General features: G+C 41.7%; 1 protein-coding gene across 1 annotated transcript in view; it reads left to right on the top strand.

Annotated features, from left to right (window-relative positions):
- Positions 1-22662: 22662 nt before the first annotated feature.
- Positions 22663-26220, top strand: part of LOC120800406 (xylosyltransferase 1-like) — a 79865-nt gene continuing 76307 nt past the window's right edge. Inside the window, exon 1 of the mRNA XM_040146490.1 lies at positions 22663-22941. Coding sequence (XP_040002424.1) covers positions 22663-22941 — 279 coding nt within the window. The remainder of the gene's footprint in view (positions 22942-26220) is intronic.

The following is a 26220-nucleotide window of genomic DNA, read 5'->3' on the forward strand; positions in this document are numbered from 1 at the left end:
GAATTTCCATATACTCACAGATCCCTCTATAATCCTATTTTCACATTAATTTTCTAGTATTACAATGTTTTAAACTCAGATTTCAACCAATTTCTTTACAATGAAAACAGCACTGATAATATTTAATCCCTACAAAGCAATAGTACATGCAGGTGTTTCCACTTTTGGAAAGTATAGCATAAAATCCTGATTTTAAAACATGATAACATGATTTATAACATGTTACAAAATCACTATACACAGAATTTAAAGACAATGCATATGCTGTGAGTTCGGCCATATTTACCTATAAAATTGTCACTAGAGAGAAAGTTAGAAGCTCATTGACGTCTGTGTCATCTGACATACGGTCAGTTGAATGAGAAGCATAGAGAGGAGTGCCTGTGGAGGGAAAGCCCGACCTCACACTCGTGGGACAATACTGGTGACTCTCTTGTACGGAAAGTAGCTAAGGTTTGTCCAAAAAGTCGCCAGATTTGTCGCTAGGTGCTTCTGTGAAAAAAAAGTTGCTAAAAGGGTGTGAAAAGTCGGTAAATCTAGCAACGAAGGCTCTAAATTGGAAATACTGCCTGTAAACACCCCCTTGATGATGCAATAGAAACTGTTTGCGCCAATTCATTTGGAAAGAGCAACGATCCATGGTGTAACTTCAGCAGTTAATCAGGCGGCATTCAGCCGACCAGTAGTGTAAATTTATCACTCAGTCAGTCAGTCATAGACATTCACATTTATAGAGCTGGCCCTGCCGTTGCGGTCCAGCCAAAAATTGGGCTAAGCAGAATCAGGGCCAGTGTGAAATATGTATTGGGATCATTTTAATTACCACTGTTTACCGTTAACCAGGACCAAGTCTAATGCTCTGAAGCTACAGTAGGATCATAATGCACTACCTCAGACAACTTGTGCTTATATTGAAAAATTTACAGGATTTTGTATAGCGAGTTTTGGACCTTGAAATTATTGAAAAAATGTAACAGGTAAAAAAGAACAATAAAAAGTCTAACCGGCCAACGTAGAACAAATGAACATGCAGCTGCCTCGCCCAGCCTCACTACCACCCATCCCCGTGGATACATCAAAGGAGTTCTCATCACAGCAGGGAAAGTTTTGAAGCTGGTTAAAATTATATGGCTGAACACAGCTGTTGTATCATCATATCATCATCCTTATGAAACATAAACACACAAATGCTGGCTGGCAAGCAGGCTTCACACTGCTTTCATGGAGCCTTCCGACAGATCAGGTTTCAACAGTGCTCCAACTCAACATCCTGCAATATTAAACATTTTCTTAATGGAGGTTTCATAGCTGTATACTTGTTGTATATCTCCATGAGAGATACTGTTGTCAGATGTGGTGAATTATAAACAATATACGAGTATAATACAGTATATACATATGCAGTGCACACATATCTACATGTTTACCTTATTAAATATACGTACAGTGATATACTGCAAACTTACATACATACAACATGTATTTTATGCATTTGTGAATGGGCAGGTATTTCCTATACATGAGCACAGATGAACACAAATTCAGATACAATATTTTCAATCTAATATATAGATACACAGTTATGAATAGAAATTATTGTTGGTCATTATCACTGCACCACCTGGTGCTCAAGCTTGATGATAAAAAACATACAGAATATTCACATTAATTTAACATACGAGCACACTAATATAAAGACATTCTGTAAAATCACACCCATAAAACAGACATGCCTTAGCAATAGTAAAAAAACATGTATAAATAGAAAAATGCACACACGCACACAGAGTATGAATAAATATCCCTGCCTTTTTCTCTCTTTCCCTTCACCTGTATATGCAAATAAATCCCTCCTCCCCTGAGACCCTCACACATAAATACTTAGACAGGTAGTGAAGTTGCCTGGGGTTTTCTGTGCACCTTTCCTCTTAACCTTGATGTTCTCTCCAATTCCCACACATCTGTTTAACACGTGTAGCCCTGAGCATTCACTTCCGCCTGACGAGAAAAAGGAGAGATGAGAAGAGGGGGGAGAGAAGGATTGGGGGAACATGTGTCTCCAGAGACTCTGATTGGCATTCAGAAACACAGCTTCCACTCCTCGTGCCCAGCATCCCTTAGAGCCCCACCAGGACCTTGCAAGATGTTGAGAAACAGACCAGGAGTCCGTAGATGTACCTCACAGATGTCCTCAGTCTCTCTCTGATAGCAGAATCCCTGTTGAATGATATTCAGTTAGTAGCATTAGAAAATTTAAAAAAATGTATGTTTGGTTCTAGGTTACATCAAATTCACTTGAGTTAAGTTCAGTTTGGCTGGTTGGAAGGTTAAATAGTGAAGTCAGTTTTTATAGCTGTAACTTACACTTCCAGATATCACTAGCTTATGATCCTAAATGCAAATACTAAAGCATTCATGCTTCAGTATTTGCATACTTTATTTATTGTTTTAATGTACCCACTCAGTAGCTTCTGCAACCTACCTTGACATTTCCAAGAAATGCCGAATCCCCCTGATAAGTGGCTTCTCTCTGCTATGTAGCTATAGGTAGAGAGAGCAGAAGTGCTTTAGCAACTTTTACTTCAATGTCCTGTTCCTAAGTTATCCTTTGGAAAAGGAAAAATTCGCCCCACAGCAAAATACAAGGTAAATACAGTACTCTGTGGTAGTTCTGTTTACAAATTTTTCCCTTCTTCTGTTCCGAAAAGTTAGTCATGTCTTAGTATGAGCCACCTAATTAATGCTACATTTCTTTTCCTTTTTACATTTTTCATTATTTCAATGATTTTCTTTGACTTCACTGTAAATGTCACACACTGAAACCTTTGTATCTTGAATATTTGCTGTAAAAGAGTGCTTAGAGAGGTATTTACTTAATCCCTGGAAGACTTTACAGACTTAAAGAAGCAAACAAGGGCAATTTGTTTTTTCTGGTCACTGGGAGAAGAGAGAAAGTCAGATGGAAATATCTTTGGTTACAGGAAAAAAAAACCCTGGGTATCCCTGCCACCATGTATATGTGTGTGGGCTTTCTTGTCTATGTATATAAACGGAGGGAGTGTTATTGCTGAGGGCACAAAATGCAGAGATGCGCTGCCTTCTGTTAATATTTTCTCCCTTATTTGTGTTTTCCATCTTCTCTATATTTTCTTCTGTTTTTCTCTGTGTTGCATGTACCATGATTCCACAGTTTTCTTCCTCTGTCACGGTCTCTTTCTCTAACCCTCAGTGTCAGACCTTCTGGAGAAAACGACTGAAGCTGTCTCCACTTACTCAGGGGTTTGCAGCATGTAAGAGAATTCTGCTTGTGCCTGTAACTTAAAATGGTGCCCGAAGTGACAGAAATTAATAGTGGCATGCCCGTAACACCTAAACACAGACAGGCTAAACACACACAGAGACACACACACACAGACACACACACACACACACACACACACACACACACACACACACACACACACACACACACACACACACACACACACACACACACACACACATATTCTTCATTTTGAGCATCCACAGTCAAGTCATGCCCCCTTGTAACAACACAGGGAGAGATGTTCCTACTCTCAAACCACTTCACCCCAACTCCCAGCTTGGATAAACCATGCTTGTCATCTTGTAAAATACCCTCAATTCCTCTCTGTTTCCCTCTGACTTTGACGGAGTCCTCACTCCTTCATTCTCCCACTCCATCAGCGTGATCTGACTTTTAAAAGAAGAAGAGGAGGAGGGAAGTGGGGCTGCGGTTGGGGGGGTGGGGGCGTTGGGTTGTCCTCATGGACAAACTGGTTCCCGTCTAACCATTTGTGGCTTCCATTAGCCTGGCCCATGCAGCCTCACTTGTTTCACAGTACATTTCCCTTCATTCACTTTAACACTCCATTGGGTCTCAAAAAGAAAGGGGCGGGGTATAATTGCATTTTGAGTGATGTTTGTGTCATTACCTTGCTTCAATGTCAGCCACAACAACAATTTGGAAACACGCCCCGCCTTCCTTAAAAGTCGCAGCTGGCAATTTGGAGCAGAGACGGTCTCAGCCGAAAAACAAAGACTGAGGGTTTCAGGAGTTACTTCCAACCCCTTTATGCTGACCGCACGTCCTCTCGAGTAAAATAAATTGAAACTGTGATTTGAATTCCCCTCACCTTTGATGTAAAGACTTATAAACTATAATGATATTGAGCAGATTTTCATAGTTTCCCATGATATTGATTGACTGACATTTGAGAGCTGCCGTTGGCAGGAGATTGTCAATTTCCATGGTGTGCTAATGTAGGGCCCCCTACAGAGCATGATAGCTCTGTAGGGGGCCCTATATAGTATTCCCCTTATTCAACAAGCCCACATAGTGTTGGTTATGTCCCATTTAAGATGTTTGCTCCTTTACTGAAGCTTTACTAAAGCCTATTGACATCCCCAACAGATGAATTGCCTGTTACTTTGTTGGAATTGTTCAAGTATTTATATATATATAAAGTATATATACTTTGCTACAAAATCACTATATATACAGATTTCTTAGCAAAAAATATTTTGAAATTTCAGTTCATCTATAAAGTGCTGACAAGTTTACATGACAATGTCGTAATGGATTTTTCACAGCAAATGAGAATAGACTGAATAATTACTCAGGGATTATTTCACAAAACCCACTGACATTTCACAATTTGAAAATGGCATATAGGTAGTCTAGTCAGCAAAATTTTAAATGTATGTCTTTCTATTTATGATCTTCAGAAGTCCACAGTTTTTGCAGTGCTGTTCAGAACAGGAAATAAGTTTTCCCTCAGTTGTCGGTTGTTTTCTGTACTCCTTTACAGGTTACACCGTATCTTGATTATACTTGAATATTGCATGCGACAGCAGAATGCTTTTAATCCATTCTATTTGAATGCTGTAGTTGTTTTGTCCCTTGGTAATATTTAAACCTGGGTTTATTTGACTACTGCTCCTATTATCCATGTAGATGCTTCCGATGTTAAAAAGTGATTTCCTTTTGGCACACTGGCAGACTCCAACAGTTGCGTAAACACAGCTGTTGTTTGTTTATGTTTACAAAGTGCCAATTGTTCCTCAGTTTCAGATAATAAAATTATGTGCTCAATTTCTACTCCAAAATCCTGCAGAGCACTGACCAGAAATAGACTGCTGTTTGTCAGATTAATGAGGGAGTCCTTTGCCAAGGCAAGAGATGCTCAGCTGGATTGACTCATCAAATTACCATATTCCAAACCAAAACATAGCTTTGGTTGAACCTGTCAAAAAGACAAGCATCATCTACTCCTCTTTATGTCCTCTGATGCCAGATTGCAGGGACTGGTACCGTGTTACTTCATTTTTGTTGCAGTCTGTGCTCATACTGCATTGCTGTACATGTGCGTCAGCCTGCAACATGCATATGCAAACGCATGCGTGTAAGCTTTTACTGTTTGATCAAGGTTTTGCTGCGCTTTAAATGCTAATCTGCTCAGACAACAGGACCAGCCGTATCCAGAGGCTATGGGCTAAGGACAGAAGGACCTTGACAGCGATGAATCTATGTGGGCGTAAGGATGCCTCCACCCACACTGACTGGTCGGCCCCTCTCACCGCGTGACTGTCAAGACAATTATGATTGCGCCTGTAGCGTAGAATTAGATAAATAATGCTCGGGGTAGACAACCCCCTAAAATGTAGACAGCTATCTAATGTGCAGGCGCAGAAACATGTTGGGCATTTTAGCAGCGACAGGAGGTGAGACAAATTTATACATTAAAGGACTGAGATAAAATGAAAACCAAGCAAACTTAATTGAGTGACAGGATGGAAGACAAGACAGCATTCTGACAGTAGGACAAAGATAGTAGAGGTGAAAATAAAAAAGGAGAGAGAGAGAGAGAGAGGGAGAGTGAGCAAGCCAGAGAGATAGGGGTGGGCAGCCAGTGGTGGCTCTGGAGGGAGTCTGGAATTTCTGGAGGCTGAACAGCACGTCAAGCAGCTGGTCAGTCTGCGCTATTTGCTACATTGGCCTTAAAGCACTGCTGAGATGAAAGCCTCTCATCACCCCAAACCCTTATACACACACACACACACACACACACACACACACACACACACACACACACACACACACACACACACACACACACACACACACACACACACACACACACACACAAACACACAACCATACATTCACACACCCCCATATGCCATCCTCTGAGCACATGCACCTGCACTCCTGTGGCTAAAAGGCAACTCCAGTTATCGCAAAATAGATCTTTGCCCCATTGCTGGAACCAAGCCACCTGGATATCACATGAACTACACTTGTCCGTCTTCTTCAGCTGTGCAACACAGAGAAGTCAGCTCATTTGTCCTTTCATTCACATAGTCCAGTCGCTTGTGCTTATATGTTCTAATTCTGCTGTAATTTCAGACCCTGCCACTGCCACCTGCCTGCCTTTCCCAACAGTTGAATCACGTGCTCCTCCTCCCAACTAACCTGCTCACCTGTTCCCTCATTAGCTCCCTAGTATATATTCTGGTCCATTTCCACAGCACTCTGTTCTTTGCCTGCCTGTTTTGTTCCTGGTTGTGTTTTTGACCTTGCCTGTGTTTTCTTGGATGTTTCCTCGGCCTGACCCTTTGTGCTTTGTTTGCCTGCCTTGATTTTTGGAGCCTAGTTTTTTCTCTCTCTCTCTTTCTAGGTAAAGACTTTTTACATCTGTCTCCTGAGTCCTGCCTTTTCCTGAGAACCAATACAAAGAGTCAGCAAGGGAGATAGGGCTAAAAAAAAAAAAAATTATGGGGGTCATACCAGTATTGGCAGTCAACATGGTGCAGAAATCATAGGCATCAACCAATAATGGCTCTCATTCATCACAATGCTCACAGAGGAAGACCAACCTTATGGATACAGTGCTCCCTGCCAAAGACTTATTGTTCATTGTCAGTGTGAGGGGCACTTCATAGATTAGATTCATCATTGACCTCATCAATTGCAAAAAGAAAACAAATTGACTGAAAATGTACAATGTTTATCATTAGTCGACACGTGGCCTATTTTCCACCCCGTCACTCCCTAATTTGAAGCATCGATGCCACAGTCCACCGCACAATGCAAAGAAATGTAACAGCGCTGTACCACCGAGATCGTGCGCTGACTCGTATCCAGACAAACATATAAGCAGTCCACTCTGTTCCATTATCAGGTGGAAAAGTTAACCACTAGCACCAACAGCGAGAGCACAACAGCTGCTGAGAGTCGTGAGCAGGAACAAAAAAACAATATGAATTCCCAATTCATTTCAGAGCAAACACTTACGCTTGCATCGTATTGATTGAGGACAAGTTGGGTTTAAACTGTTAGTGTTTTAATGTTGAATTCACCAGGGCTTTCTCTACAGTGCCACAACTACCTCAGCCAAAAATATCAGATATGGCATTAAAGTTTGACCTTAGTTCCAGCGGAACTGACAAACTGCAGATGAAATTCTGCAAATTGATGTGATATTTCTCTGCACTTACTCTAACTATCAAGAGGCAAGGTTTGTCTTTCAGGCCATTTGTCGTATATTTTGTTTTTTGCATTAGATTACATACACAATAATAATCCCCCAAAATGCTACATTTATTCTTCCATAGCTGGTACATATATTTCCCAGACTCTCTCCCTCATTATCTGCCTCCTTTCCCTCTCCCTCCTTTTTTTCTGTTTTAGAAACACAGGCTCATGCTTCTCTCAAATCATTCCTGGTGTTACTATTTTTACCAATCTAACAAGGTAGCTTAGTCACAGAGGACTGTGGGGAGCGGTGAGGGAAAGAAATGTTCTCTGAGATCGAAGATGCAGACAGACTACTTCTGCTACGCCTGCCCTCTGAGCAAAGGGGCCCTGGGGCTGAAAGCGGAGCCCGCTGAGATGGGGAGAAAAAGAAGACAGAGCGGGTGCAAGAGCTTCTGCTGCTGCAGTCCAGGTGATGGTTTGACAAACTCTTAACCCTAAAGACAGATGAAAAGAATCTTTTACCTTCAGACAAAGCCACCCTAACTCTTTCCCCTTGTTTCCAGTCTTTATGCTAAGCTAACCTGATCCTGGCTCCAGCTTCATATTTAACAGACAGATATGAGAGGGGTACTGATTTTCTCATCTAACTTTCTGTAAGAAAGCAAATACATGTATTGTCCAAAAGGTTGAACCTTTTCATTAAGCAGCATACACTGTAACCTCCAAGTCTCCAATATTTCCAGTGCAACCAGTACGCCTTTGCTTGAACAATACTTAATTTATATTAGGTTATGGTAATTTGATTAAAAATAAAACTTAATTTAATAATATGCATTGCGTGAAAACAATAATGGAAAACCCACTTAAGTTGAGATTGTAATTTAGTGGTGCAAAATCCCTAAGAAAATGACATACACTGAACCTGGTACTGAAGGGACCCCTCGGGGTCCGGGGTCCTAGGGCTATTGCCCGCTTTGCCCAATTGATAAGCCAGCCTTCATTTCAGCAAAGTTTAATTTCAGGTTTTAGGTAGTTTTTGAGCTCGTAGTTTGTATTTTTGTTGTATTAAATTGTATTAACTTAGAACACTATATTGCATCTACAGCATTTTCCCAAAAGGAGCAGTTTGACAGTTTGAGAAAAACGCTAATTCGCTTTTGCGCTAAGAGTTAGATGAGAAGATGACACCACTGTCATTTCTCTACGATGAATATGAAGCAGCCAGTTGGGCTAGCTTAGCAGAAAAATTAGAAAAAGGGCGAAACAGCTAGCCTGGCTCTGTCCAAAGGCAACAAAATCCACCTACCAGAACCTCCAAAGTTTAACTAATTAACATTAACATTGTATCTTCCTCAATTTGTACAAAAAACAGAAATGTTAAAATGAAACATTGTGGTTTTACGTAGTGTTATGTATCAGAATATTTCTTGGCACTGGTATGTATTTTGGTACTTTGATGCACTGGCAATTTACTATATGTATAGCACTGCCTTAGCAATTTATTGTCTGTGTACAAGATGACTCTGAGAAAAATACCAAAATCTTAGCTGAGCTCAGAGTATCCACACCGTATGTGGTGAAGATTTTCTTTCCATAAAAATGCTGTCCACAGCTGGGACTATGAAGGGTCCAGGACATGTGAAATTGCATATCATCACACACAGTCCATTTAATCCACTGGCCTCCATGTCATATGAATAACTCTGGCTCAGAGGAGAAGAGCAGATGCCAATTGACAAAAAGTCAATTTTTTCTCTGTCAGACATGGAGACCCTTTCAAACCCATTTAACTGTGCTTTATATTATGTCTAGTCTGCAAAAAAAGGAGGGGCTGGATCTGGCAAGGATAAATCTTTCAGTGCCTTAATGAAGGTGCACAGGGGTAAATTTGCTCTGTTGTAAATGGTGCGTCCCTGGAAGGGGACGTTCACTGAGTGATTTGGGACAAACAGAACAGCCGTAAGGTCATAGAGTATCAATATTAATAGATGTGAAGCTAAAGTGAGCTGTACGAGTCCCCAAAGGCTAATGCTACTGACAGTTTACATGACACGACATCCATACAATCTGGCGCGAAGAGCACAAGGTTGGATTTAAAGGTGCCCTCTTTCTGTGGTGTTATTCCATCATGATGACAACCAGGTACTATGGCAAATTACATCCCAAGTTGACAACATGAGTGCTGAATGACAAAAGCTGCTAGATGTTCAAATGTTATTAGATCATAAACTGCATATTCCAGATTCTCATAGGTTTTCCAAAACATTTGCAACAAAAATGTCTCTGGCTAGGATGGCAATGTTGGAGCCCAAAACTTTTGTCCAGACTGAAATATCTGAACAAAAATACTGCCATGACATTTTCTAGAGACATTCTCGTTTCCCAGAGGATGTGTCCTACTTATTTTTGGGCTCTCTTACTTTACCTCTAGCATCACCATGAGGTTGACATTTTTGTTTTTTAGTGAAATATTTTGACAACTATTGGATGGATGCCATTAAATTTCATATATCTATTCAAGGTCCCCACACGATGATTTGTAATAACTTTAGTGGTCCTTTGACTTTTCATTCTACAACATCATCAGGTCAAAACTTCATTTGTCCAATACTTTGGTTTATGCCCAAATACCTACAGAACTAATGACATTCCCATCAGCCTCAGCTGATTAACAAGGGTTAGTGTGCTAACAGGTTAACTGAGATGTTGAACATGGTTTACATTAAACCTATTAAATATCAGCTGATGTTAGCATTTAGCTTAAAGCACCACTGTGCATAAGCACAGCTTCACAGAGTCACTACGTAGGCTTTAGACATGTTTTCTCCTTACCTCCCTCAAACAGACCAGTAAGAAAACAATGTATCAGAAAACATTGTATTATGGTTGACGTGCAGGGAGACCACCAAGTGATTTCAGTGAAACTGTCAAGTCCAAGTTGCTGCTGTCAACACTAAAAACACTCTGAGCAGCTTTGTTATGTGCTAGCTGTTCCACTAAGGCAGGAGAGGGGAATAAAGAAGAAGAAAGAACAAATCAATTATCAGAGCAACTGTGAATCACTTTTTTCACTCTGAAAAATATCAGTCGATAACACAGGTCTCTTCAGATTGTTAAGTTTTGCTCCACGATTGTATATCAATTATTTCAACAAGACTAGGTCAAAACCTAGTATTTGGCTGGACTGCCCTTTACCTGTTTGCCTCTCTCCTACTCTCTGTGCTCACATATACAGTAATTTAATACAGCCGAATTCCCAATAAAGCTGTTCTCATTTACATGTTTCACTGTTTCCGTTGTCAGACAACGGAACAAGTATCAATGTGGCCCTTTAAGACTAAATGTTAGCTGTTAATGTTAGCAGTCACTTCCAAGCCCTTTTACAACCGCAATGTCATCTGACAAAATCACCATACATAGAAGTTAAAGACAACAGCTGTGCTGTGAATTCAGCTATATTTACTTGTAAAATGATCGCTCACAGAGAAAGTTAGAAGCTCATTCACGTCTGTGTCAGCAGTAGAGAGGTGTGCCTTCAGAAGGAAAGCCCGACCTCAAACTTGACCTGTTTATAGGGCTGGCCCAGCTGTTGCGGACAAACAGAAGTGTTGATTTCACCAGCATTTTCTTTACTAAACACATCTATACTTTATAATTGTTGCAGATATATTATTTTAGAGTGACATTTTTCATTTCCTATAGATTGAGCATCTCCCAAGGATAATACCAGAGTAATTTTACTTGTATTTCCAGTTGAGCCTCATTACAATTTTTGAAATTTGCACCGATAACATATGATTATGTTCCTCCACCTCTAATTAAATCATGTAATTATGACATGAACTAGAAATGCCCTTTCCTCTTGAAGGCCATGGTCCTAGTTCTTTCCCATTTCCTTTCACAAAAGCCGCTTTCTGTCTTATATTTAAACGTCTAAGGCATGATGCTGCTGTGAGTAAGTTGTCATTTTAAATAACACATATAGTAGTTTGTTATTTAATAAAGCCACTACAAATTTAGTGGAAATCAATTCAAAAGTAGCTTCTTTTTGCAGGGAAAGAGGGATGGCAAAAAGAAGCTAGTTGTGCCCTAACCACCAGTTTGTCTCTTCACCGCCACTGGAAGTTCTCTAACAGTGTGAACTAAAGTCAAAAGGTGAACCAGTGAAAAAGACTAAAATACACATCTCACACCGCCACAGGTGGACAGAGGAATACAGTACTAACCCTTTATATTGCTCCATAAGTGTATTATTCATTAACTTTATTACTATACCATAAAACATAAATACACATATGATTTATCATTTTTGCAGGTGGTGATTTCTATAACACAGGTAACTATGACTCCACGGAGGTAGGATGAACCTGCAGTGGAGAAGACAGTGGTACCTTCGGAATAGGGCAAATACACTGGTGGATTGACAGCATCAGTAGGAAAGCAATCAAATTAGACTTTGCTGTTCTTTAATTATGTGTAGCATGCCAGATATAAATCTTTTTATCCAAGTAAGTCAACCAGAAGTTTTGACTTAAAAAAAGAAAACAATGTCTGTCTTATGGCAGGCATACACAACATCTGTTGCTTTTGTTGCTCGGCAAAAAAAAACATGTTATGTGTCAGTAGCAATGATGTGCTGACCGTCTACGAACTTGACAGTTGTCTTTGAAGAGGACATTGGGACCCAGAATGGTTGCTATGGTATTTAGATTACTTCCACAAAGGCACATAAATTAATGTGGAAAATCTGTCTCATTCCGAACACCACATCAAATCACAGCTCTGATGGGCAAATATGTTTCTACATCTTTTGATGGTTTTCCACATTACAAAACACATGGTGTTAATGCGCTGTCTGGTAAAAAATTTTCATTCAGCTGACTTAATTTTTTCTTATCCGTTTGCCCTTTTGAAGTTGAGGCTTCACATTGTACTGGATGGTGTGTTTTCCCTGATGGTGATTTCCACTTTGCACCTGATAAGAAGTACTGTGTTCCTCCAGGATAAGCTGCCTGATGTGAGAAAAGCTTAATCTCCTGGAATACATCCATTTCTTCAGGACACATGGTCACATTCATACACATGTGCACATGTGCCAGTGGAAAGAGACACAGCCTCTAGCCATTTGAGATAAGGTAACTGACTTGAGATCACCAGGCTCAGCTACCAAATGAGCCCATCACAACAGCAAGCTGTCACCAGTGGGCTAAATGGCACTGTCACATCAAAGATGTGTCACCTAGTGGGGGAATATTTTGTTTCAACACCCTGACATTTCAGTAACTTTGCAGTGACCTTTTTGCGCCCCAAGTGTGGTGGTAGGTGCTCTAGGACACAGAGCAGTGATAAGTGACAAGTCCCCTTACTGCCCCAGCCCCATTAATGTTCATAGGCATTTCAAGATTTCCATTCTAGAATGGCCCACATGTAATTTACAGTGATATTAATGGCAGATTCACCACTTTAAATTGCCGGTATCTTTTTAAACAATGGATCTTCAATTTCACACAAAAGTTAACAGAGGACGGCTTCTTGTGGATTTTTTCAGCTGAATTGACAACCGCTAGTGTATGCTAATGCTAATGCTTAGACTCCATGAGTTGGTTAAAAAGTCTATCTCCAGCTGACTTTTCAGTGTTTCCAGCTGATTCGTCTAAAAAACAAGAGCCCAGTCAAAAGATCTTAAATATCCGCATGATGGCTACATACTGTACATGATACAATACTAAGACTGACACTAAAGGTACATGTAATAGGCAAAAAGTTTGCGTCCTCACCTACTGATGACCATAGAAGAGAAAGAGCAGCACTGAATACCGCATTGTTCGCTTATTTCAGTGTAGATATAGTTAGTCCTAGTATCATGTAATTAAAATGTAACATGTAACATTACTCTAAACTCTGATATTGTGCAATCTTGAAAATGCTGTAATACTGTGGGTAGTAGGCTAGTTAGCCAGGCATACTGTTGTTTGCAGATGAACAGTTTGATCCATCCTCATACTCCAAGACACCACCTTCCAAACTCCTGAGATACTGAGTATTGCTCTTATTAGCATCCAATGCACACCGTTATATGTGGAGAAAGTTGACAGGCCCGCTATGCTGAGTTAGGGTTGCTAAACTGTGATTGGAGAATCACTGTTCAGGGGAGGGGTTTAGTGAAAGGCCAACTGAAACAGAACTAACAGGCCTTCAACTCTTCCTGGTTAAGACATTTTCAATCTTCGACACAGGCATTACAGATTAGTTGTGCCCTAGGCCGTCTCTGAACACAGCTTAAACATTGCCTGAACTTTTTAGAAGCTCTTTTCAGTTACATATAGAAATCAGATCTTTCTCCCTTCCAGTAGCATCAGCCATCTATGAACCACGTCTGCCTCTTTAGGCTTGTCGTATCACAGTGGGAAAAAAAGGCTTCCTCTGGTCTCCTGGGGCATCGCTGTCAAGGACACCTGTCTGCTGCTGTGTTTCTCTGTGTTCTACTGCACTCCAGTCAGCTCGCTGTCGGATTACATAAAACACTGAATGCATGAGAGTGTCCTACAGCAGGCTGCCTAAGGCTTTACCAGTCATGTTGTGCAGCACCCACCCTAGTTTTTCTCCCTCCTGTCCCAGACTCACTCCACCAGCTGGCTGCTCATCTGTCTCTCTCTCTCTCTCCCTTTATCTCTCTGTTATTTGTACCTCAGAAGACATGGCCAGAGTGTTTGTGAGGACGGGTTGCATGCTTGCTTGAATCTCCCAGTGAGTTACTCTGGTCATTCGATGTGTGTGTTTGTCTGTCTATCTGAGTGACAAAGAGGTCGGCTCTAATTAAAATCAGCATTTGTTGCCGCAGGGAATGGTAACCATCGCTGTGGCGACAGTCGGCCCACTCGGTCCCCTGAGCATCAGAGCTACAGCTAATGAGAGGGGAAGACATGGCTCTGCTGCCAGAGGAGCATTAGCTGTTCTCTGTCTCATTTTTATTTTTGCTTTTCTCTGTCTTTCCTCTCTTTACATTGTGCTCATAAATGCTTTTGTTTTTCTGCTCACTGTCTTCCTGTGACTACCCTCATCTATCTTTCTTTTGCTCTTTACTAATTCAGTAGACCTATAGACAAACTGGCCATGCTTTGATTGTGTTTAATATTTTCTCCATCTCATTTTTTGACTTCACTCCCTACTTTCCAATTACATCTATTTTTGTCTTTTAACCATGCTTCATCTCGCTCTTCTTTCATTTTGCTCTCATTTATGGTAATGTGTGCAACCCCCCCCTTTCTCTTTCTCTTTCTCATCTCTGTCATAATTAACAACTTTACAATTCTTTTTCGTTTGCAGCCTTTCTCTCTCCTCTCCTGATCCCCCTTCTCCTCGATGAAGTAAGAATTAACATTTATGAGATGCTCAAATATTTTTGGAGAGTATGTGAGCATATAAAGACATTTTGAAGTTCAATGCAACATTTATCTTTCTATGGTCTCCAGCCTTATCTCTGTAGCATTGGCTCTGTTTGCCTGCAGAAATACCACCAAGTTCATAATTTGTGCTGCAATTCAAATGCTTAACTACTTTAAAAAAGCCGCATGATAAGAATACAGATTAAACACTTGATCATTGATGGCAAAATACTTCTTTGTGACAAGTGATGCAATCAAACAGCATTATATTCCTGCCTACCTAGCTGGATGATGGCCTGCAAAATAGGCGACATGTACAAACTGCTCCTCCTCATTTTGCTAAAGTTTGGACAGACATGTTCAATTGCTTCTTGTTCCTACTCTGTGCTACCGGACAAGTGTACAGGGATAAGGTTAAAAAAACAGTTAGGCTGAAAATGAACAGCTATTTTAAAAAGCCCACATGCAATGCTGAAAATGGCAGGAATGTCGAATTGCCTTGTCAATTTAAGAACCACGAGGTCAGTGGTTTGCACTCTGAAAGGAACAATCTTCCTGTGGCTCCTTTAAAGCTGTTGTTTTGGGCTTTGCATAATATGCTTTGTCTGCGTATCAGTCAAGGCATTCCTGAAGATGAAAACCACAGTGTGGTGCTCAAAATGATAACTGCTTTTTTTGTGTTTCAACAGCCACTACGGTATATAATTCACTTCCCAATCCAAGGCTTTATATATGCAAACCTTAGTCTGGTGTCAAAATTTACATCTAACAATTTTCTTGTTTTCCTCCCCCAATTGTCTTATGTTGCCCTCATTTAACATCGAACCAGCTATCAATCTGTCAGAAAGCTACAGCCACTCTCTGTGTCAGGTCTACAATCTTATTTATGCACCTCAGTGTTTTGTCGCTCTGAAACAAATACAAAAAGACCAAAATGACTTTGACCATGAATAGCTTTCATGAGCTGTCAGTGTGTTTCTTCAGCATTATTAAATAAAGTGCTGAGTGTATTTCCTCTCTTTAGTATTTAGTAAAATCCTAAGCCCCAAAGCTTTCTGAGCCTTGGTTTGCAATTAGCAGGGAGCTGAGCTAGCCAAGGTCTACCTTTAAACATGAAATAAAGAAACAAATATAACAGAGTATGTAAATGCAAACTTTTTATTTTTTAGTTAATTCAAACCTCTTTAAACTTGGCTTTAGAAAAGAAACTTTAAGTTGGCTAATAGTCCTTTATCCCACGTGCAGCCTTTAGTAGCCTAAAGTTCAATCACTTTTTCAACACCACAGAGTAAACATGATAAATTCTTGGAGTAGGCAGTCTCATCTTTCGTTTACCAGTACACAGAGTCTGATGTATCTATCCCTTGTGTGTCATATCTTGGTAAATGAAATACACTCCCCACACAGCACAGCAGCTTTAAAAGCTTCAGTTCATTTGAATGTAAGGCAGATGAAACTGTAACCTTAACATAAAACAGAGTTGTCTATTTTGAGTGATTAGGCGAACCAGTGTTACAACTGGTGGAGCTTTAACATCAGCAGGCTCAAAACCTTTAGATCGATGGGTCTTGTTTATCACTGTGTCACATTTGTCACTCAGGGTAGGGAGGACTATAGCTTCCTCATCGGGTGAGTCTGGAGTAGTGTGTCTAGTCTTTAAAGCTGCACCAATCAATATTTTTATATAAACAATGGAATGGATTGACTACATGTAATGTGAAAGGTGTTGCTGATAGAGATGAACTCACAGAGGATTACTACCCGACTCTGAAGTTTCTCTCAGGTCTAGGGAGCATTTTAGCCTCCTTTAACTCACTGTTTATATAGAGAACATTCAATATGTGAATGTTGTGGGTTTTTTGCTTGTTCCACTGCCCCCAAATGGCAAAAAAAAAGACAACAACCTTGCACTGAACGTCAGCAAGACTAAGGATCTCATCATGGACTCCAGGAACCATCGTGGAACTCACTCCTCTATCAGCCTAGATGGGACGGGCTTCCATTTACTGGGACTACAGATCACCAATGTCCTAGCATGGACCCACCACACAATGGTCCAGCTCAAGAAGGCACGCCAATGCCTCTACCCCCTACGTTGCCTTAGAAAATGTGGTACAAGCACACAGCGGCTTGTGAACTTTTACTGTGGCAGCATAGAGAGTGTTCTGATGGTTGGTGTCACTGTGTGGTTTGCCAATACCACTACGCAGAACAGGAAAGCTATCCAAAGGGTCTTGAGGACAGTGGAAAGGATCATCGGGTATGCACTTACATCAAGGACGCCTTTCTGGATAAGGTGTTCGAACAAGGCCAACTCCATCACACACCACAATCAAACTGAGCACCAACTGCTCTCCCCTCTTTGGTCCGGTCGCTGGTACAGCAGCATTCGCACCTGAACAAGCAGGTTCAAGAACAGTTTTTACCCCCAGGCATGCGCCTACTGAACTATTAATTGCTTAGTTACTGGACTTATAATTAGACTGAGAACTCAGCTACAAAGGATGCAGGCACTTGCAATGCCCTACACTGCACTGGTCACGTTATCATTACCATTTATCATTACACCTTTTCAGTATGTTGTTGCTTCAATATGACATTTTTAGCCATTACTACCTTATTGTTACTATTTACCATGCTATTATTATCACTGTACTGTACTTGGTCACTTTACTACGTTTTTTGCTCCACCCGCCATAGTTGCTGTTGTCAGCCTGGTATGGACCACAGCCTCCTCTCAGAGTGAGTTTTATATTGTGGGTCAATATGTATACAAGTCTTTAGAACATTAAAATTGCATAAGTTGAATCTTACTCAAATCAAGAACACAAGCCACACATAAACATATGTGTGTGTGTGTGTGTGTGTGTGTGTGTGTGTGTGTGTGTGTGTGTGTGTGTGTGTGTGTGTGTGTGTGTGTGTGTGTTTGTGTCCACTCAGTGAGTATTTTTGCAATTTCATTAAAAAAGAAAAATATAGATTTATATAAGTATTTAGATTGACTTATTTCTCTTGATAATTTTTTGAGGTGTTTCTGCACCTCCATTGGAGTCCAGCTATGGTAAATTCAATTGATTGGACATGATTGGGAAAGGCACACACCTGCCTATACAAGGTCTCACAGGTGACAATGCATATCAGAGCAAAAACCAAGCCATGAGGTTGAAGGAGCTGCCTGCAGAGCTCACAACCAGGATTCTTCCCAGAAGAAACTGGAAAAAATGAGCAATCAGGGGAGAAGGGCCTTGATAAAAGAAGTGACCAAGAACATGATGGTCATTCTGGGTGAGCTCCAGAGATCCTCCCAGGAGATGGAAGAAACTTCGAGAAGGACAACCATTACTGCAGCACTCCACCGATCTGGGCTTTATGACAGAGTACCCAGATGGAAAAGCACCTGAAGGATACTCAGATTGTGAGAAACAAGACGCTCTGGCTTGATGAAAACAAGATCAAACTTTTTGGACTCAATTCTAAGCACCATGTCTAGAGGAAACCAGGCACCACTCATCACCTGCCCAGTACCATCCCAACGGGGAAGCATGGTGGTGACAGCATCATGCTGTGGGGGTGTTTTTCCATGGCCGGGACAGGGAGACTGGTCAGGGTTGAGGGTAAGCTGAGCGGAGCAAAGTACAGAGATATCCTTAATGAAAACCTGGTCCAGAGCACTCAGGATCTCAGACTGGGGTGAAGGTTCACCTTCCAACAGGACAATTACCCTAAGCACACAGCCAAGACAATGTAGGAGTGGCTCAGGGACAAATCTGCGAATGTCCTTGAGTGGCCCAGCCAGAGCCCTGGCTTGAACCCAATGGAACATCTCTGGAGAGACCTGAAAATGGCCTTTCACCAACAGTCCCCATCAAACCTGACAGAGCTTGAGAGGATCTGCAGAGAACAATGGTAGAAAGTCCCCAAATCCGGGTTTGCAAAGCTTGTTGGGTCATACTCAAGCAGACTCAACGCTGTAATTACTGCCAAAGGTGCTTCAACTAAGTACTGAGTGAAGGGTCTGAATGCTTATGTCAATGTGTTATTTCAGTTTTTTTCTTGTTAGTAAATTTCTAAAATTCAGTTTTCTCTTTGTCATTATGGGGTATTAAGTGAAGACTGATGAGGAAAAAAATGACTTTGAACGACTTTAGCAAAAGGTTGCAATATAAAATGTGAAAAAAATGAAAAAGTCTGAATATTTTCTGAACACACTGTATATGTCTACGTATATACAGATGGGTGACAAATTAAATGTAAAACCTGACTAAATGAGTGGAAAAAACGAACACATTCAGATGCTTCCACTCAGGAACATTGCCTGGTACAGTTAAGCAATTAACATCCAATTATACTCTGAGGCAGGTATAAAAATGCTGAGCAGGCCCAGTTGCTGATTTTGCATCAAGATGGCAAGAAGAAAAGATCTAAGTGACTTTGAAAGGGGGTTCATAGTTGGGGCACTGATGGCCACGTTTGCTCGTGCATTAGTACAAAATGTAAGGGAAAACAGACGAGCACCTCTTCCCCAGGTGACTGAGGAATGTCAATGTCAATGCAGGATGTGGTCAGACTGTGTCAGCAACAACAGACTGTCAACAATAACATAGAGAGGGATTATAAATCCCTCATTCCAAAGATGAATGCACATTTGAGAGTTCAGTGGTGCAAAAACCATTGCCCCTGGTCTACAGAGATGTGGAAAAAAGTGATATGGTCAGATGAGTCATCCTTCACCATGTTTTCCACAAGTGGGCGAGTTCATGTGTGGTGTAAACCAAGAGAACAGTACAGGCCTGAATGCTTGACCCCTACAGTGAGGAGGTCTGGTGGTTCTGTTATGCTGTGGGGGGCATTTTGTTGGTATGGTTTGGATCCACTTTTTCCCCTACAGGGAATAGTCAGTGAGTGATCACCTTTGTTCAATGATGAAGCGTTTCTATCCTGATGGGAGTGGTCTCTTCCAGGATGACAAAGCCCCCATCCATAAGGCATGAGGGGTCAGTGAATGGTTTGATGAGTATGAATATGATGTGAATCATATGCTCTGGCCTTCACACTCACCAGATCTCAACCCAATAGAACTCCTATTGGGATATTTTGGACTGACATGTTAGACAGCACCCTCCACCATTATCATCAAAACACCAAATGAGGGGTTTATCTTTTGGAAGACTGGTGTTCATCCCTCCAGTAGAGCTCCAGAGACTTGTAGGATCCAAGCCAAGGCACATTGAAGCTGTTCCTGTGGCAGTTGGTGGCCCAACACCTTACTAAGACACTTTATGATGGCAATTTTTGCAGGACTTCCAGTTTATCAATTATATTTGAAAATATGTCCATCTTTAACTAATTTAATTTATATGAATATTATTCCAAATAGGTAATGTTGTCAGCATAATTATTCTCATGGGTAAATATCTCATTATATAGTACAAGCTTTCTGATAGTTCAACACACTAAAGCATGTAACACTGAGTGATGAGTGGTCTCTCAGAGATGAGCACTACACCATGATAAATGGTGTGATGCAGCCCTGATACATAACATTTTTGAGGCCCACGACTGGCTGATTCAGTTTGCAAGGGAGAGCATTTTGCTCCTTATTTTACAACCCACAGTAGTCCTTGCCATCAGTACTTGAGTCACTGATTTATATTTAGCTTTAAGTTTATTTTAGCACACAAAGTATATAAAAAAGAATTTCTTGATTCATAAAAAAAGTTTAGCATTATTCGTAGGTGTATTTCTTATTCATTTCATAACTGGCCAAGGTCTTAAGCTTGACAGCATGAATATCATCCTGCTAACATACATACCAAGCAAAATTACCATATTGGTCTAGGTAAAGCCTGGCTGTGCATGTGCCAGAGAAGCCTTTCCGTCTCTGTCACTCATGGTGTTGGCATGTATAGAGCTCAGGCAGTATATTTAACAAGCATCTCTGAATCAATCCTAAGAACTGAGCTGAGAGTTTGATTGGACTAAAAATATTCCCAGCCTCAGAGCAGGACTTGACAGTTACAGTATTTATGAAACTTCCTGCACAAACTCTAAGCAAGTGGTAGACAGTTTCCTGTGGATCTGAATGAAATCATCATTTTAAGACATCTTGTGGTTTTTCTCAATAATGACCATGTGCAGTCAAGTCTAACAGACTGATCTACATATTCTATGTAGACTTGATGCAGGATTTCTTTCCTTTGGTTACACTATAAGAAGTCAGTAATAAATGTGAAATTGCATTGGCTTTTTGTATGGATTCATTACAAGGTGTCCTCCTCTGTGCTACAGAAATTATTTTACTTGAGCTCTTCAATGACGAATCCAAGGAGACAACCAGTCTGAGTAGCATCTTTTTTTAATCATGTAAAGTGGCAGAGAAATAACTAAATAGGAATAGTACCGTTGGATCTCCAAGGTGCAATAAATCCAGTCACAGCTGTGAGGGAGCCAAATCGTCGCTGTTGTATACGTATTTCCTTGTTGCCAATTCATCCAAAACTGCAAGACTTTGTTTTCTGTAAAGCAGGCACAAAATTGTGGGGTGATTAAAATATCAGTCAAAACAAGTTTTAATCCAATCTGTTACTTTAAAGATGTTTGCTATTTCATATCAAAAGTCCTACATTCTGTATTTCCACACCTACTATCAGCACCACTGAATCTGCAGTACTTCTAATGTCAAGTCACAGGACTTAATATATACCACATTCTCAAACTAAACCTGAAAACCTGTTTAAAAAGATTTTTCCTTACAGATGTAATAAGTTATAAAAATTGAAAATCTTGAATGACTTTTGAAGATATCAAACATCGAGACATTTTAAATGCCCCTTCTAATAAGTCATTTTAATGCCTATTGTGTATATATGTATTTTTTTTGTTTGTATGTTTTTCTTGTGTCTTTTAAAAATGACATCTTGATCTCAAGAACACTGTTTAAATAAAGATTAACTAACAATTGCTATATGCATGTGAACAACAGGGTGCCATTTTGGTTAAAAAAAAGGGAAAGAAAAGAAAGACAGTCAGATGACCAGCCCACATAATGGCAGTGATGTGCGTTGGCCATGTTGGACTGTCCTCAGGCGAATCAGTTCATTCTTAGCAGCTCCATGGCACAGCTGTAACATACCTCCTGGAAGGCAGGGAAGAAAAAGTTAATTTTCCTTCTGGATTCCAGCTGGGACCCAGCAAGTGGGGTGTAAAATGGAGAGAATCGTTCCAAAACAGAGAGAGGAAAAAACAGAAAATCCACTGGGATGTATGAATTAGTTAAAAGGCGCCTAAGGAAATAATATAGCAGGGGACCCAGAGTTCCTGTATCTACACCCCTGTTGGGATCAGTTAAGTGTCTGTCAAGAACCCCTGGAGGCCCAATAATATTGCTGTTCTCTGCCTCGTAATAATGATTTCGGGCATTGCAAAATTCAGCATTTTTAGGTATTTGGTCACGATCAGAATCTGTTCTTGGAAAGATGAGAATGTATATAATGGTTTCTTTCACACAGAGAGCAGAAAGGGGACACGGCCAGCATGCCAGTCGCTGAACACCTTCTCAACGAGTTTCACCACACGGTGGCCCTGTGCCTCTCCTTCTCGATGCTCCTCCTCGACTCCGCCACCATAAAGCTCAGCCTCCCTCCTCCTCCTCCTCCTCCTCCTCTCCCTCCACCGCCACCACCTCCTCCTCCTCGTCCTCCCTCTACTTCCACTCCTTCCTCCCGTCGCGCTGCGCAGAGCCACAGACGGTCCTCCAGCTCCGTGCAGCCCGGTGCGAAGATGGTCGGCGGCTTGTGTGCTCGCAGGTTGGCCCGCCGGTCGCGGTCCGCCCTGATAGCGGCTCTCACGGTGCTGCTGGTGCAGACGCTGATCGTGTGGAACTTCAGCAGCCTCGACTCCGGCGAAGACAGGCAAAACGGAGGCTCCAACGTGCGGGAGAAGAGGGACCGGGTCGCGGGCAACAGAGCCGCTGGCAGCGACTATTTCCAGCACGGGGTCCAGCGGCGGCAGCATCTTCCTCCGCCTGGGAGGGGGACGTCTCGCCACATACAGCAGCCGGTAAGACAGAGGCGCCGCCGATGTGTTCGTATCATATTCCCTCCCAGAAACAGAGAGAGTCTCGCCGGGGATGAAGCCCGCAGGGGTTGGCAGGCAGGTCAGAACATCCCCAGCTCCTGCTTCTGGGAGACGAGCACACGGCCGGGCCTCTAAATGAACGAGTGTCGGGGTTGTTGTCACTTGGGAGGGAGGCTGCCTCGCGGGGAAATGAGACGATGTGTGAAGCGAGACAGATGCAAACGAGCCCTCTTCCCTCCTCCGGTGCTGGGAGACAGGCATCCTCAGCCGCGTGCTCGCCGAGGACAGGAGCCACATTGCGCCGTCTGAATGTACGCACCCCAGCCAAGACTCCAGGTTAAATGCCAGGGCTGGGTATCAGATCTGAACTCAGCGTATACTTCACTCCAGGGCAGGAAGACAGGCAGGCAGGGCAAAAAGCCTCGCTGTATGTGTTGGTGCCTCAGTAGCAGATTCACCCATTGGGGTCGTAGCCCATATACCTGTCATGGTCTGTCTAGTATTTGAAGTCAAATACAGTAGCTGCCTGGCTCAGCAGCACTATTGTCTGAGCAAGGCCAAACTGAACCCAAATTCTCCTAATTTGCAGGGCTGCTCTTGATAAGTGTGCAAAGATTAGAGTCATCTGTTGTTCGTGAAAATACAAACCGTTTTATTGGTAGTGGCAACACCAAACACAAAGGTCAAGATAGATATGATTGTGCAGCCAAGGCACACATGCAGACCTGCATAATGAACATCTTGCAGACAAAATGAATAAATTAAATTAAAGATAGCCTGTGGAACTGTGCCCATTCAATAGCAGAGGAGCTAATGCCATGCTTTGCACACTGAAAATGTAAAAATGGCTTATCAGAATCCAAATGTTTATTTGCAGACTCCACTGACTGCTCCCTGTGCCCTGGAGGCTTACACACCAAGTAGGTTTTGTGTTTGTACAGTGCTTCTGCGCAGCATGTGATTAATTTTCACAACCTGATGTCTGGAATTAAATTCTCGAAAATTGGGCTTCTTGCTCGCATGGTCTCTCAAGCAGTGAGGCTGCCCTAAAGAAATTGGATGCAGTTTTTCCTGGCAAGCGGGCAGCATTTTCCCTTCATAAAGCTGCCAGCCATTCAAGTATAGCCTGCTCTTCAGCCACCATGCAACCAGTAGATAACCGGCTTTGATGTAGTGCGATACACTGTGGCCTCTGTGCGCAGCCAGTGACTCTGAGCCGTGCACTGTATCTGTCTCCTCCGCAGATTTTACAGTGACTCACTCACTTCATCTGGTAGGACTGTTTGTCCCACCTGCTGGACTCTCCACAGTACAAAGTCATGCCAAGGACAGGTTATATTTGAGGCAGTTTGTCTGTATTTTGACACTTTGTGAATCCTCCAATGAAATATCACCGTAATATCCCTGTAATGGTCCTGTAGGGACTGACAACTGCAGTGATTGTTAGTGAGTTTACATTATTGCACTTTGGGATATTACCATTTCTTGTTGTATGGAATTAGGGGAACTTTCCTATAAGGACTGTACATGAATGACATAAAAGCAACCGTGAATCATTCTTGTCAGAACCTATTCACGCTGTGTCAACATTGATTTGTCCACATGCGTTTCACTATTAAAACACACGGTGGATCTGCACCCGTGACCTTTTAAAGAAGGGCTTTCCTCCCCATCGCCTCGAGGCACTTCACACAGCCTGTATGCCAGTCAGTCCACCAGCCAGTCAGCTTCGCCTGCTGCCAGCCTGTCAGATTGTCGACTGCTTCCGTGGCCCCCAGACTCTTAACATTCAGATAGTCGCCCTCGGCAACCTGCATTCCCTCAACTGGTTAATCACTGCATTTTCATTCTTTTTCCCCTTGTGGGTGGTTTGTGTGTGTGTGTGTGTGTGTGTGTGTGTGTGTGTGTGTGTGTGTGTGTGTGTGTGTGTGTGTGTGAGTGTGTGTGTGAGTGTGGCTTGGCAAGGCAGAGTTGTCCAGCCTAAGGGTGACGCACACGCGCCAACTGATGCTATGTGAGGCACCACGCCTGAGAGAGGGGAGAGCAGCACTTTGATCCAGAATAGAATGAGCCAGAAGCTACAGTATGACAATAGCAGAATTTCGACGTGGTAACTTGTGTTGGATGGAAACATTATGCATAGCTTTGAATGTGTCATCCCAGCAGGCGGGAGCTGCAGTTGTCTTTAGTGGTTGTCTCCTGTTGTGTCTCTTGAGGAAATGGTGATTGAAAGACATTTTCTTTTGTAGTCCAACAGACGCCACAGCTTGTTGTTCACATCTCCACTGCCTTATATATCTGCATACGATCGCGTGAATGATTTTAAGTTAGCCCTGAGTGTTAAGTCTTTCCACACAGACTGTGGCTACCTGTTGCAGATGCCCCATCAGAAATTTCTACTTGTCAATTCGTCTTTCTTGTTTTTCCCAGACATCAATTTATTATAGGAAATAGCCTCACCATTATTATTAATAAAATGTTCATTAATGTGCTCCTGGTAATGGATGTGAAAAACTGTCAATGTGCCAGAATTAAAGCAGTCTACCTTCAGCAGGAGACTTAGTAAAGCTGGAAAAGTGTCTGCCTCCAAGCTCCACATCTGGCCGTCAGCATTTTCTTTCCATCTGCTACGGTAGTTATATACTGTCGTGATCCCCATGTGCCCAGCAGGTGTCCAGCTCACACATGTTGTAAAGAGTTTCCCTGTTAGTCATGGTAATACACGTAACATTACCTCTGATGTACACTTTTCCCTCGCGCCTTTGTTTTCTATGGCAAAGGTGGCATTACAAATGATCTGAAAATGCAACTTTACCTCAGTTTTTTCTACATTGTTCCACTCAAGGTGATACATACATACATGACAAGCTTAACCACAAAATATTACACATTATATCTTGTTATAAAGATGTTCACCACAGTTATTTTCCCACAGTGGTACACTTGGCTCTGCTGCAGACCTAATTTATACAAAGAAACAAGTGCCAACAGATATTTTACTTGAAAAGTTTGTGACTGAAAGAGGATCCTGTTCATTTTGTGTCTGACAGCATACAAAAATGAGACAAGCAAAAAGTGGAAGAAAGTCTCCAGCTCTTGTCCCATCAGCTCTGTGGTGGTTCCCACTTTAACATAAATAGTCTGATATTCCTTTTGTCATGTAACGTTTTAAAAATGCTTCATATTTTCATATAATTGTGGTTACTTTTAGTGCAGTCAGAGTCTGTGAAGCTGTTTTTTGAGATTGACTAGGAAAGGAAT

The sequence above is a fragment of the Xiphias gladius genome, chromosome 15 (genome assembly GCF_016859285.1).
Source record: "Xiphias gladius isolate SHS-SW01 ecotype Sanya breed wild chromosome 15, ASM1685928v1, whole genome shotgun sequence".
NCBI lineage: Eukaryota > Metazoa > Chordata > Actinopteri > Istiophoriformes > Xiphiidae > Xiphias > Xiphias gladius.